This window comes from Oncorhynchus clarkii, chromosome 2, assembly GCF_045791955.1.
Source record: "Oncorhynchus clarkii lewisi isolate Uvic-CL-2024 chromosome 2, UVic_Ocla_1.0, whole genome shotgun sequence".
Lineage (NCBI taxonomy): Eukaryota > Metazoa > Chordata > Actinopteri > Salmoniformes > Salmonidae > Oncorhynchus > Oncorhynchus clarkii.
In genome coordinates this window covers 54,607,734-54,620,837 of record NC_092148.1, presented here as the reverse complement: position 1 = coordinate 54,620,837, position 13,104 = coordinate 54,607,734, and the positions used below count along the sequence as shown (strand labels likewise).

At 44.8% G+C, this 13,104-nt stretch overlaps 1 protein-coding gene across 3 annotated transcripts in view; it reads left to right on the top strand.

Moving 5' to 3' along the window:
- Positions 1-13,104, top strand: part of LOC139370026 (CCR4-NOT transcription complex subunit 2-like) — a 28,501-nt gene that overhangs the window by 14,857 nt on the left and 540 nt on the right. Inside the window, exons 5-15 of one of the 3 annotated variants that reach the window (XM_071109339.1) lie at positions 284-469; positions 625-704; positions 899-1,024; positions 5,768-5,892; positions 8,112-8,229; positions 8,393-8,549; positions 8,690-8,751; positions 11,321-11,370; positions 11,508-11,608; positions 11,896-12,040; positions 12,746-13,104. The exon at positions 12,746-13,104 is cut by the window's right edge and continues 540 nt beyond it. In XM_071109339.1, coding sequence (XP_070965440.1) covers positions 284-469; positions 625-704; positions 899-1,024; positions 5,768-5,892; positions 8,112-8,229; positions 8,393-8,549; positions 8,690-8,751; positions 11,321-11,370; positions 11,508-11,608; positions 11,896-12,040; positions 12,746-12,832 — 1,237 coding nt within the window. In that variant the 3' untranslated portion in view covers positions 12,833-13,104. Of the gene's footprint in view, positions 1-283; positions 470-624; positions 705-898; positions 1,025-5,734; positions 5,893-8,111; positions 8,230-8,392; positions 8,550-8,689; positions 8,752-11,320; positions 11,371-11,507; positions 11,609-11,895; positions 12,041-12,745 lie in introns of all 3 variants that reach the window. The other 2 variants (XM_071109330.1, XM_071109322.1) reach the window with 2 other exon arrangements.

Sequence of the window (13,104 nt, the reverse complement as noted above, 5' to 3'; positions counted from 1 at the left end):
GAGATGCTGGAGAGAGAGATATAGCTTTGGCAATGTAAACATATGTTTCCCATGCCAATAAAGCCCATTGAATTGAGATATTCTGGAGACAGACATATAACACATAAGCCAGTGTGCTTGAATGCCATGGAATCATTATTCTGCTGCTAATTAGTTAGCCAGTCAGTTCAGTTCAGTGGTTGCAGAGCAGGACAGGACATTTATTAGTAAAATCATCATCTGGCTTCATATCAACCCATTCTGTCCTCCCATCTATCTCCAACCCATGATGTGTCCTCCGCAGGGGAATCCTGCCGATGAACTCGAGGAACATGCTGAACCACTCCCAGGTGGGCCAGGGCATCGGGATGGTCAGCAGCAGGACCAACAGCATGGGCAGCTCAGGGCTTGGCAGCCCCAACCGCAGCTCCCCCAGCATCATCTGTATGCCCAAACAGCAGCCTGCACGGCAGCCCTTCACCATCAACAGGTACACAGTGACACGGTCTGGCTGGCCATACAATTGAAAGATCTGCGGTTCTCAACTCTGTATAAAAGTATAAATCAATTGTTTTTTGTGATGATTGGAAGTAGATATTAAGGTGCTCCAGTTGGAGCCTAAAGTTGTCCTCTGTATTTCTGTAGCATGTCAGGATTCGGGATGAACCGGAACCAGGCGTTTGGGATGAACAACTCGTTATCAAGCAACATCTTCAATGGCACAGGTTAGTAGTGTGTCACTTCATAATAACCAACTATCTGATGCTCAGTCTGGCCATTGATTGATACATCAGTATTTGTAACGTTCACTTTCCTATCCATTCACACAATCTATAAGACACACAGTCAGCATGAATAGTAACATACATTTACCTACCCATATGGCTTTCTTACAAGTCTTTAACCCTCCCTCTCACAGACGGTAGTGAAAACGTGACGGGGCTAGACCTGTCCGACTTCCCTGCTTTAGCAGACAGGAGCCGGAGGGAAGGAAGCGGAAACCCAACGCCACTTCTCAACCCACTAGCTGGAAGGGCCCCCTATGGTAAGATGTCTTTATAGCACACTAGTAAGGAATTATAATTGTTGGTTAATCTAGGCGGGCTACCTATAGTAAGGGCTCAACGTAGTGCACTAAAAAGAAGGGCTCATTGTTAATGCACTAGGCTTGGATGCTAAAGGCACTTGGCAGTGCATGTGTAAAAAGCATCGGACTCATCACGTTACTGTGGGTCAGTCAGTACTGCTTGACACATTCTCATTGTAAATACTCAGTTCACTTGTCTCTCTTCAAAACAGTGGCGAGTCATGTGATGAAGAAAGGGAAAAGGCCTTGTCCAATGGTGTGTGTGTGTGTGTGTATATATATATATATATATATATATATATATATATATATATATATATATATATATATATATATATATACACATATACACACACACATAAATACAGTGGGGCAAAAAAGTATTTAGTCAGCCACCAATTGTGCAAGTTCTCTCACTTAAAAATATGAGAGGCCTGTAATTTTCATCATAGGTACACTTCAACTATGACAGACAAAATGAGGGAAAATAATCCAAAAAATCATATTGTAGGATTTTTAATTTATTTGAAAATTATGGTGGAAAATAAGTATTTGGTCACCTACAAACAAGCAAGATTTCTGGCTCTCACAGACCTGTAACTTCTTCTTTAAGAGGCTCCTCTGTCCTCCACTCGTTACCTGTATTAATGGCACCTGTTTGAACTTGTTATCAGTATAAAAGACACCTGTCCACAACCTGAAACAGTCACACTCCAAACTCCACTATGGCCAAGACCAAAGAGCTGTCAAAGGACACCAGAAACAAAATTATAGACCTGCACCAGGCTGGGAAGACTGAATCTGCAATAGGTAAGCAGCTTGGTTTGAAGAAATCAACTGTGGGAGCAATTATTAGGAAATGGAAGACATACAAGACCACTGATAATCTCCCTCGATCTGGGATCTCACCCCGTGGGGTCAAAATGATCACAAGAACGGTGAGCAAAAATCACAGAACCACACGGGGGGACCTAGTGAATGACCTGCAGAGAGCTGGGACCAAAGTAACAAAGCCTACCATCAGTAACACACTACGCCGCCTGGGACTCAAATCCTGCAGTGCCAGACGTGTCCCCCTGCTTAAGCCAGTACATGTCCAGGCCCGTCTGAAGTTTGCTAGAGAGCATTTGGATGATCCAGAAGAAGATTGGGAGAATGTCATATGGTCAGATGAAACCAAAATATAACTTTTTGGTAAAAACTCAACTCGTCGTGTTTGGAGGACAAAGAATGCTGAGTTGCATCCAAAGAACACCATACCTACTGTGACGCATGGGGGTGGAAACATGCTTTGGGGCTGTTTTTCTGCAAAGGGACCAGGATGACTGATCTGTGTAAAAGAAAGAATGAATGGGGCCATGTATCGTGAGATTTTGAGTGAAAACCTGCTTCCATCAGCAAGGGCATTGAAGATGAAACGTGGCTGGATCCTTCAGCATGACAATGATCCCAAACACACCGCCCGGGCAACGAAGGAGTGCCTTCGTAAGAAGCATTTCAAGGTTCTGGAGTGGCCTAGCCAGTCTCCAGATCTCAACCCCATAGAAAATATTTGGAGGGAGTTGAAAGTCCGTGTTGCCCAGCAACAGCCCCAAAACATCACTGCTCTAGAGGAGATCTGCATGGAGGAATGGGCCAAAATACCAGCAACCGTGTGTGAAAACCTTGTGAAGACTTACAGAAAACGTTTGACCTCTGTCATTGCCAACAAAGGGTATATAACAAAGTATTGAGAAACTTTTGTTATTGACCAAATACTTATTTTCCACCATAATTTGCTAATTAATTCATTAAAAATCCTACAATGTGATTTTCTGAATGTTTTTCCTCATTTTGTCTGTCATAGTTGAAGTGTACCTATGATGAAAATTACAGGCCTCATCTTTTTAAGTGGGAGAACTTGCACAATTGGTGGCTGACTAAATACTTTTTTGCCCCACTGTGTGTGTGTGTGTGTGTGTGTGTGTGTGTGTATATATATATATATACATATATATATATATATATATATATATATATACACACACAGTGCCTTGCGAAAGTATTCGGCCCCCTTGAACTTTGCGACCTTTTGCCACATTTCAGGCTTCAAACATAAAGATATAAAACTGTATTTTTTTGTGACGAATCAACAACAAGTGGGACACAATCATGAAGTGGAACGACATTTATTGGATATTTCTAACTTTTTTAACAAATCAAAAACTGAAAAATTGGGCGTGCAAAATTATTCAGCCCCTTTACTTTCAGTGCAGCAAACTCTCTCCAGAAGTTCAGTGAGGATCTCTGATCCAATGTTGACCTAAATGACTAATGATGATAAATACAATCCACCTGTGTGTAATCAAGTCTCCGTATAAATGCACCTGCACTGTGATAGTCTCAGAGGTCCGTTAAAAGCGCAGAGAGCATCATGAAGAACAAGGAACACACCAGGCAGGTCCGAGATACGGTTGTGAAGAAGTCTAAAGCCGGATTTGGATACAAAAAGATTTCCCAAGCTTTAAACATCCCAAAGAGCACTGTGCAAGCGATAATATTGAAATGGAAGGAGTATCAGACCACTGCAAATCTACCAAGACCTGGCCGTCCCTCTAAACTTTCAGCTCATACAAGGAGAAGACTGATCAGAGATGCAGCCAAGAGGCCCATGATCACTCTGGATGAACTGCAGAGATCTACAGCTAAGGTGGGAGACTCTGTCCATAGGACAACAATCAGTCATATATTGCACAAATCTGGCCTTTTATTGAAGAGTGGCAAGAAGAAAGCCATTTCTTAAAGATATCCATAAAAAGTGTTGTTTAAAGTTTGCCACAAGCCACCTGGGAGACACACCAAACATGTGGAAGAAGGTGCTCTGGTCAGATGAAACCAAAATTGAACTTTTTGGCAACAATGCAAAACGTTATGTTTGGCGTAAAAGCAACACAGCTCATCAGCCTGAACACACCATCCCCACTGTCAAACATGGTGGTGGCAGCATCATGGTTTGGGCCTGCTTTTCTTCAGCAGGGACAGGGAAGATGGTTCAAATTGATGGGAAGATGGATGGAGCCAAATACAGGACCATTCTGGAAGAAAACCTGATGCAGTCTGCAAAAGACCTGAGACTGGGACAGAGATTTGTCTTCCAACAAGACAATGATCCAAAACATAAAGCAAAATGTACAATGGAATGGTTCAAAAATAAACATATCCAGGTGTTAGAATGGCCAAGTCAAAGTCCAGACCTGAATCCAATCGAGAATCTGTGGAAAGAACTGAAAACTGCTGTTCACAAATGCTCTCCATCCAACCTCACTGAGCTCGAGCTGTTTTGCAAGGAGGAATGGGAAAAAATGTCAGTCTCTTAATATGCAAAACTGTTAGAGACATACCCCAAGCGACTTACAGCTGTAATCGCAGCAAAAGGTGGCGCTACAAAGTATTAACTTAAGGGGGCTGAATAATTTTGCACGCCCAATTTTTCAGTTTTTGATTTGTTAAAAAAGTTTGAAATATCCAATAAATGTCGTTCCACTTCATGATTGTGTCCCACTTGTTGTTGATTCTTCACAAAAAAATACAGTTTTATATCTTTATGTTTGAAGCCTGAAATGTGGCAAAAGGTCGCAAAGTTCAAGGGGGCCGAATACTTTCGCAAGGCACTGTGTGTATATATATATATATATGTGCGGCCCCCCACACCATGACTGACCCACCGCCAAACCGGTCATGCTGGAGGATGTTGCAGGCAGCAGAACGTTCTCAACGGCGTCTCCAGACTGTCACGTCTGTCACGTGCTCAGTGTGAACCTGGTTTCATCTGTGAAGAGCACAGGGCGCCAGTGGTGAATTTGCCAATCTTGGTGTTCTCTGGCAAATGAAAAACGTCCTGCACGGTGTTGGGCTGTAAGCACAACCCCCAACTGTGGACGTCTGGCCCTCATACCACCCTCATGGAGTCTGTTTCTGACCGTCTGAGCAGACACATGCACATTTGTGGCCTGCTGGAGGTCATTTTGCAGGGCTCTGGCAGTGCTCCTCCTGCTCCTCCTTGCACAAAAGTGGAGGTAGCGGTCCTGCTGCTGGGTTGTTGCCCTCCTACGGCCTCCACGTCTCCTGATGTATTGGCCTGTCTCCTGGTAGCGCCTCCATGCTCTGGACACTACGCTGACAGACACAACAAACCTTCTTGCCACAGCTCGCATTGATGTTCCATCCTGGATGAGCTGCACTACCTGAGCCACTTGTATGGGTTGTGGACTCCGTCTCATGCTACCACTAGAGTGAAAGCACCGCCAGCATTCAAAAGTGACCAAAACATCAGCCAGGAAGCATAGGAACTGAGAAGTGGTCTGTGGTCCCCACCTGCAGAACCACTCCTTTATTGGGGGTGTCTTGCTAATTGCCTATAATTTCCACCTGTTGTCTATTCCATTTGCATAACAGCATGTGAAGTTTATTGTCAATCAGTGTTGCTTCCTAAGTGGACAGTTTGATTTCACAGAAGTGTGATTGACTTGGAGTTACATTGTGTTGTTTAAGTGTTCCCTTTATTTTTTTGAGCAGTGTATATGTGTGTGTGTGTGTGTGTGTGTGTGTGTGTGTGTATATATATATATGTATGTATATATTTAAAAAAACAAGGCTAAACTTCTTTCTCATTGTGGTGATTTATTTAAGAAGCCTCTTCTCTTCATCTCATGACCTCATCAGTTGGCATGGTGACGAAGCCATCGAATGAGCCGACGCAGGATTTCTCCATCCACAACGAGGACTTCCCTGCACTGCCTGGTCCCAACTACAAGGACCCCACGTTGAGCAATGATGACAGCAAGACAGTGAGTAACGCAGACACAGGCTTACTTTAGCCTGGTTGTCAGTCTGTTTTCCTTGGTCGTTGTCATGCCAAACATGGTTAAAGCTGAAACGGACAGGAAACCAGGCAAGGCCTCCTTATATTAAGCAGCAACAGCTACTGCATATTCAAGTGTTTCACCATATATATATGTCTAATATAATGGCGCCGGGGGGGGGATGGCCGCCTTTTTACGGGCTCCTAACCAACTGTGCTATTTGGTTTGTTTTTTCGCATTGCTTATAACTTATTTTGTACATAAAGTTGCTACTACCGTCTCTTATGACCGAAAAGAGCTTCTGGGCATCAGAACAGTAATTACTCACCTCGAACTGGACAAAGATTTTTGTCTCTTAATGAGTCTGACGCAAAGGATATACTGCTCTCCGGAGAACAGGCCCAGACCCCGTCATTTGCATGAAGAAAAGGTGGAGATACAGAGGGAGAAGGTTGGGGTGCTTTGTTAGGAAAACAATCTCGATGACTATCCTATCAACGGGACATAAAAAACAGTAATATCTTATGTTTCACTGAGTCGTGGCTGAACGATGACACGGATAATATAGAGATGGCTGGGTTTTCCGTGCATTGGCAGGACAGAGCAGCTACGTCTGTTAAGACGAGGGGCGGGGGTGTGTGTCTATTTGTCAATAACAACTGGTGCGCGATGTCTAATATTAAAGAAATCTCAAGGTATTGCTCGTCTGAGGTAGAGTACCTCATGATAAGCTGTAGACCACACTATCTACCAAGAGAGTTCTCATCTATATTATTTGTGGCCGTCTATTTAGCTCCACAAACCAATACTGGCGCTAAGGCCGCATTCAACGAGCTGTAAATGCTCATCCAGAAGCGGCGCCCACAGTGGCCAGGGACTTTAATGCAGGCATACTTTAAATCTGTTTTTTACCTTAAATCCGTTTTACCTAATACCATACCTATACCACCTCAATCACCAGCTTCTTCAATAAGTGCATTGACGACGTCGTCCCCACAGTGGCCGTACGTACATATCCCAACCAGAAGCCATGGGTTACAGGCAACATCCGTACCGAACTAAAGTTCTAGAGCTGCCGCTTTCAAGGAGCGGGAAGTGTTTTCACTGACATTTTCAACCTCTCCCTGACCGAGTTTGTAATATCCACATGAGACAGCCTCTAGAGAGGAGGGCAGAGACCTGGCAGTGTGGTGCCAGGACAACTTCCTCTCCCTCAATGTGACTACAGGAAAAGGATGGCCGAACAGGCCCCCATTAACATCAACAGAGCTGTGTTGGAGCGAGTCGAGAGTTTCAAGTTCCTTGGTATCCACATTACCAACAAACTATCATGGTCCAAACACACCAAGACAGTCGTGAAGAGGGCACGACAACACCTTTCCCCCTCAGGAGACTGAAAAGATTTGACATGGGTCCCCAGATCCTGAAAAAGTTCTACAGCTGCACCATTGAGAGCATCCTGACCGGTTGCGTCACCGCCTGGTATGGCAACTGCTCGGCATCCGACCGTAAGGCACTACAGAGGGTAGTGCGTACGGCCCAATACATCACTGGGGCCAAGCTTCCGGCCATCCAGGACCTGTATACTAGGCGGTGTCAGAGGAAGGCCCATAAAATTGTCAACGACTCCAGTCACCCTAGTCATAGACTGTTCTCTCTGCTACCTCACGGCAAGCGGTACTGGAGCACCAAGTCTAGGTCCAATTGGCCCCATAACAGCTTCTACCTCCAAGCTACGAGACTGCTAAACAATTAACCAAATGGCCACCTGGACTATTTACATTGACCCCCTCCCCCCTTTGTTTTTACACTTCTGCTGCTCGCTGTTTATTATCTATGCATAGTCACTTTACCCCAACCGACATGTACAAGCTACCTCGACTAACCTGTACCCCCGCACATTGACTCGGTACCCCCTGTATATAGCCTCGCTATTGTTATGCCATTTCATTGTTACTTTTTGTTTACTTTTGGTTATTTAGTAAATATTTTCTAAATTCTTGAACTGCATTTTTGGTTAAGGGCTTGTAAGTAAGCATTTCACGGTAAGGTCCTGTTGTTTTCGGCACGTGACAAATACAATTGGATTTGATTTAGAAGAGCAGATATCTTATATTAAAAGCAATGTTCCATGATGTCATGTGGGTTATAGATGTATTAAAAATAAGATGATTATTAATTCATTTGTTTTTTGCTTTGTTCAGAACCTAAACTCTACAGGCAAGAGCACGTCCAGTGCAGATGGACCTATGTTCCCTGGAGACAAGACGACCTCAGCACAGAACAACAACCAGAAGAAAGGGATCCAGGTGTTACCTGACGGTGAGCCTTCTCAACCAATCACACCTCTCGGTCTCGACCTGGGTGGGTTTTGAGATGGTTTCTGCGTGACTGTTGGCCAGTGGTGATGTCCAAATTTGCACTAGCTGGAGGATAAGCTCTACTTGTTGATTATAATTTTGTGTTGATTTTCCTTCATCTGTAGGGCGGGTGACGAACATTCCCAGGGGAATGGTGACGGACCAGTTTGGAATGATCGGCTTGCTGACATTTATTCGAGCGGCGGAGACGGACCCAGGCATGGTGCACCTGGCGCTGGGAAGTGACCTCACAACATTGGGACTCAACCTCAACTCTCCAGAGTAAGATGGCTGCCCTGTCTCAATATTAGGTTGAGGGGATGCATAATTCAAAAATCTAAGTTTTGTCAGATGTTCTTTATCATCAAAGTGGTTAAGTTAAGTCCATTTTGAGAGTAACATGTCCCTTCCTTTCCTGACAGAAACCTGTACCCCAAGTTTGCTTCCCCCTGGGCATCAGCACCGTGTCGACCTCAAGACATTGGTAAGATATTATCCTGACCACACACACCAAGACACATACACCTGTGCAGACACAAAGAAGGCGCTGAAGAACATGGCTGACGTTTTACATTCTCCCAACCAATTGTGCTATTTTGTTATTTTTTTTGTGTGTTTTGTGTAACTTATTTTTTAACTTATTGTTTTCATAATGTTACTGCTAACTTCTGGACATCAGAAAAGCGATTACTCACCGCGGACTGTAGGAAACTTTTTTTCCTTTATTGAGTCCGACAAGAAGGATATCCTGCTTTCAGTGGAACAGGCCCAGATCTACGCCTTTTGCGCGAAGAAGAGATGCTGGAGAAGAGGCCGCAGATCGGGCACCCTTCTGAGAATCCGGAGGCAAGCAAGTAACTCCCATTGCACGTTAGCAAGAACAATGGAAGGCAATCATTGGAAAATAAAACTGATGACCTACGATTAAGATTATCTTACCAACGGGACATTAAAAACGGGAACATCTTATGTTTCACCGAGACGTGGCTGAACGAAGATACTGACAATATAGAGCTGGCAGGATTTTCCATGCACCAGCAGAACAGAGATGCTACCTCTGGTAAGACGAGGGGTGGGGGTGTGTCTTTTTGTCAATAACATCTGGTGCGGAATGTCTAATATTAAAGAAGTCTCAAGGTATTGCTCACCTGAGATAGTGTGGTCTACAGCTTATCATCAGGCACTCTATCTACCAAGAGAGTTCTCATCTGTATTATTCATAGGCATCTATTTACCACCACAAAGAGAAGCTGGCACTAAGACTACTCTCAACCAACTCTATAAGGTCATAAGCAAAGAAGAAAATACGCTCCTAGTGGCCAGGGACTTTAATGCAGGCAAACTTAATTCAGTTTTACCAAATTTTTACCAGCATGTTGCATGTACAACCAGGGGGGAAAAAACCCTAGACCATCTTTACTCCACACACAGAGATGCATACAAAGCTCTCCCCCACCCTCCGTTTGGCAAATCTGACCATAATTCTATCCTCTGCCCTGTGGCACTCAAGTTGGTAGCCATTAAATGCTTTGAAAGGCTGGTCATGGCTCACATCAACAGCATCCTCCTGGACACCCTAGACCCACTCCAATTCGCATATAACCCCAACAGATACACAGATGATGCAATCCCAATTGTACTCCACACTGCCCTTTCTCACCTGGACAAAAATAACATCTATGTGAGAATGCTGTTCATTGACTACAGCTCAGCGTTCAACACCATAATGCCCACAAAGCTCATCACTAAGTTAAGGACTCTGGGACTAAACACCTCCCTCTGGACTTCCTGAAGTGCTGCTCCCAGGTGGTAAGAGTAGGCAACAACACATCTGCCATGCTGATCCTTAACACTGGGGCCCCTCAGGGGTGTGTACTTAGTCCCCTCCTGTATTCCCTGTTCCCCCACGACTGCGTGGCCAAACACGACTCCAACACCATCAATAAGTTTGCTGACGACACAACAGTGGTAGGCCTGATAACCGACAACGATGAGACGGACTATAGGGAGGAGGTCAGAGAACTGGCAGTGTTGTGCCAGGACAACAACCTCTCCCTCAGTGTGAGCAAGACTAAGGAGCTGATCGTGGACTACAGGAAAAGACAGGCCGATCCGGCCCCCATTAACATCGACGGGTTGTAGTGGAGCGGTTCGAGAGTTTCAAGTTCCTTGGTGTTCACATCAGCAACGAACTATCATGGTCCAAACATACCAAGACAGTCGTGAAGAGGGCACGACAAAACCTTTTACCCCTCAGGAGACTGAAAAGATTTGGCATGGGCCCCCAGATCCTCAAGTTCTACAGCTGCGCCATTGAGAGCATCCTGACCGGTTGCATCACCGCCTGGTATGGCAACTGCTCGGGCACCTGACTGTAAGGCGCTACAGAGGGTAGTGCGAACGGCGGCCCAGTACATCACTGGGGCCAAGCTTCCTGCCATCCAGGACCTAGGCGGTGTCAGAGGAAAGCCCATAAAATTGTCAGACTCCAGTCACCCAAGTTGTAGACTTTTTCCCCCTGCTACTGCACGACAAGCGGTACCGGAGCACCAAGTCTAGGACCAAAAGGCTCCTCGACAGCTTCTACCCCCAAGCCATAAGACTGCTGAACAATTCATAAAATTGCCATCGGACAATTTCCATTGACACCCCCCCCCCCCCTTTTTGTACACTGCTGGTTGTTTGTTACCGATGCAGTAATTTCGCCCCCACCTACATGTACGGATTATCTCAACTAGCAAGTACCCCCGCACATTGACTCGGTACCGATGCCCCCTGTATTTAGCCTCATCATTCTTATTGTGTTACTTTTTATTTTAGTCTTCTTGGTAAATTTCTTCTTCTTGAACTGCACTGTTGGTTAAGGGCTTGTAAGTAAGCATTTCACGGTAAAATCTACACTTGTTGTATTCGGCGCATGTGACAAAGTTTGATTTGACCAGTATAGTCCACTCATTTGCCACAATTGCCACTGTTTTCCACCAAGACGCACGCACACACACCCGCACTCCGCACCTAGCCTTTTGGTGACCCTGGTGCCGCCTCTCTTTCAGACTTCCACGTCCCGTCTGAGTACTTAACCAACATTCACATACGGGACAAGGTAGGTGATGAATCAGTCATCTAATCAGTTTGTGTAACACCCCCTTTCATGTGGCATTGATCTTATGCTCTTGAAGAAAGCACAATGTCATCATCGGATAAACGAATGATGGTGTTGATAAAGACGTCTCTCCTCAGCTGGCAGCTATTAAACTGGCTCGTTACGGTGAAGACCTGTTGTTCTATCTGTACTACATGAACGGAGGAGACCTGCTACAGCTCCTGGCAGCAGTAGAGCTGTAAGTAGCACATCCAAACTACTACTGAAGGCATTTAACTTAGTTTGTAGTATTTAGTGCCTTGCTAATCTTTTATTTATAAATGATTAGACTCCTCTCAAAAGTGATTTTTTAGAGATTTTACATCACCTCAACTCCCAGCATCACTTTTTGGTTTCTTCCAATAGTTGTCCAAAGTACCACAGTTCTTTCCATAGGTTGTTATCAATAAGCGATTTGTGCGTATTTTCTTTGACTTGACTGTGCAGTAATGGGATTTCTTTCTCTCCTGCCTGGTGTTGGTGCAGCTTCAACCGGGACTGGCGGTACCACAAGGAGGAGCGGGTGTGGATCACGCGGGCGCCGGGTATGGAGCCCACACTAAAGACCAACACCTACGAGAGGGGAACCTACTACTTCTTTGATTGTCTTAACTGGAGGAAGGTAGCCAAGGTAAAGGTATTGGCTTTAGGATCCACTACCCTAAATCAATACACTAAACATTAAAGGGATAGTCCGAGATTTTGGCAATCTACTTCCCAAAAGTCAGATTAACTCTAGTATACAATTTGTATGTCTCAGCGTCCAGTATGAAAGAAGTTAAATGTATTTTTGTGAGCCAATGCGAACTACAGTTAGTGCAATGCTAACCAGAGTTAGCATGCTACCTGTTTTCATAGACGTCTAGTCATTGTGCTAACGCTAGTTAGAAATTGCACTAACGCTAGTTAGCATTTTTCTTCAAACTGCATGCAGAAACATAAAAATGGTATCCTTGAGTTCATCTGACTCTGGGGAAGTAGATAAAGGGCTTCATTGCCAAAATGTCGAACTATCCCTTTAAGAGAGAGCATTATCTGTGTGTGCCTTTTTAGATTTAGATGTATGCCATGAGTTGTGAATCTCCTTTGATGGAGTTACGTGCTTTACGTACTAGTTTTGTTTTGGGAACTTTTAAGAGTTTTTAACGTTGGTTGTGACCCTCAAGAACGGCTTGTAAAGGGGCTCAAGGTAGGCCTTCAGTATCTCTCGGTTACTGGTGATGTCACACTGGGTTTTTAGTTCAGTAGTTCAGTAGTTTTATCAGTAGTCTCACTTGGGCCATATAAACTCAGCAGGAGTCTTCCATTACTGATTGTGTGTTCTCAATCCCTTCAGGAGTTCCACCTGGAGTACGACAAGCTAGAAGAGAGGCCCCACGTCCCGTCTACCTTCAACTACAATCCAGCCCAGCAGGCCTTCTGAGGCCCAAGTACAGTATAGTCCCAGGGGTACTGCTGTCCCTGCACCCCTCCCTCCCAGCCTGAGGAAGGTGCTGTGGCCCAGGCATCCATCCTGGTTTTTATTCCTTGAGGATCTGGTTAAAATGACTGCAGAGGAGGTCCTCACCACTGCATAAGGGTGGGGAAAACTGAGCCCTGCCTTTCCCAAATTATGTGCTGCCCAAACACCTACACTTGTTCTGTTTTTATTCCTTTAATGTCCTTGTTTTTTGAGGTGGGAGTTGAGCAGGGTCT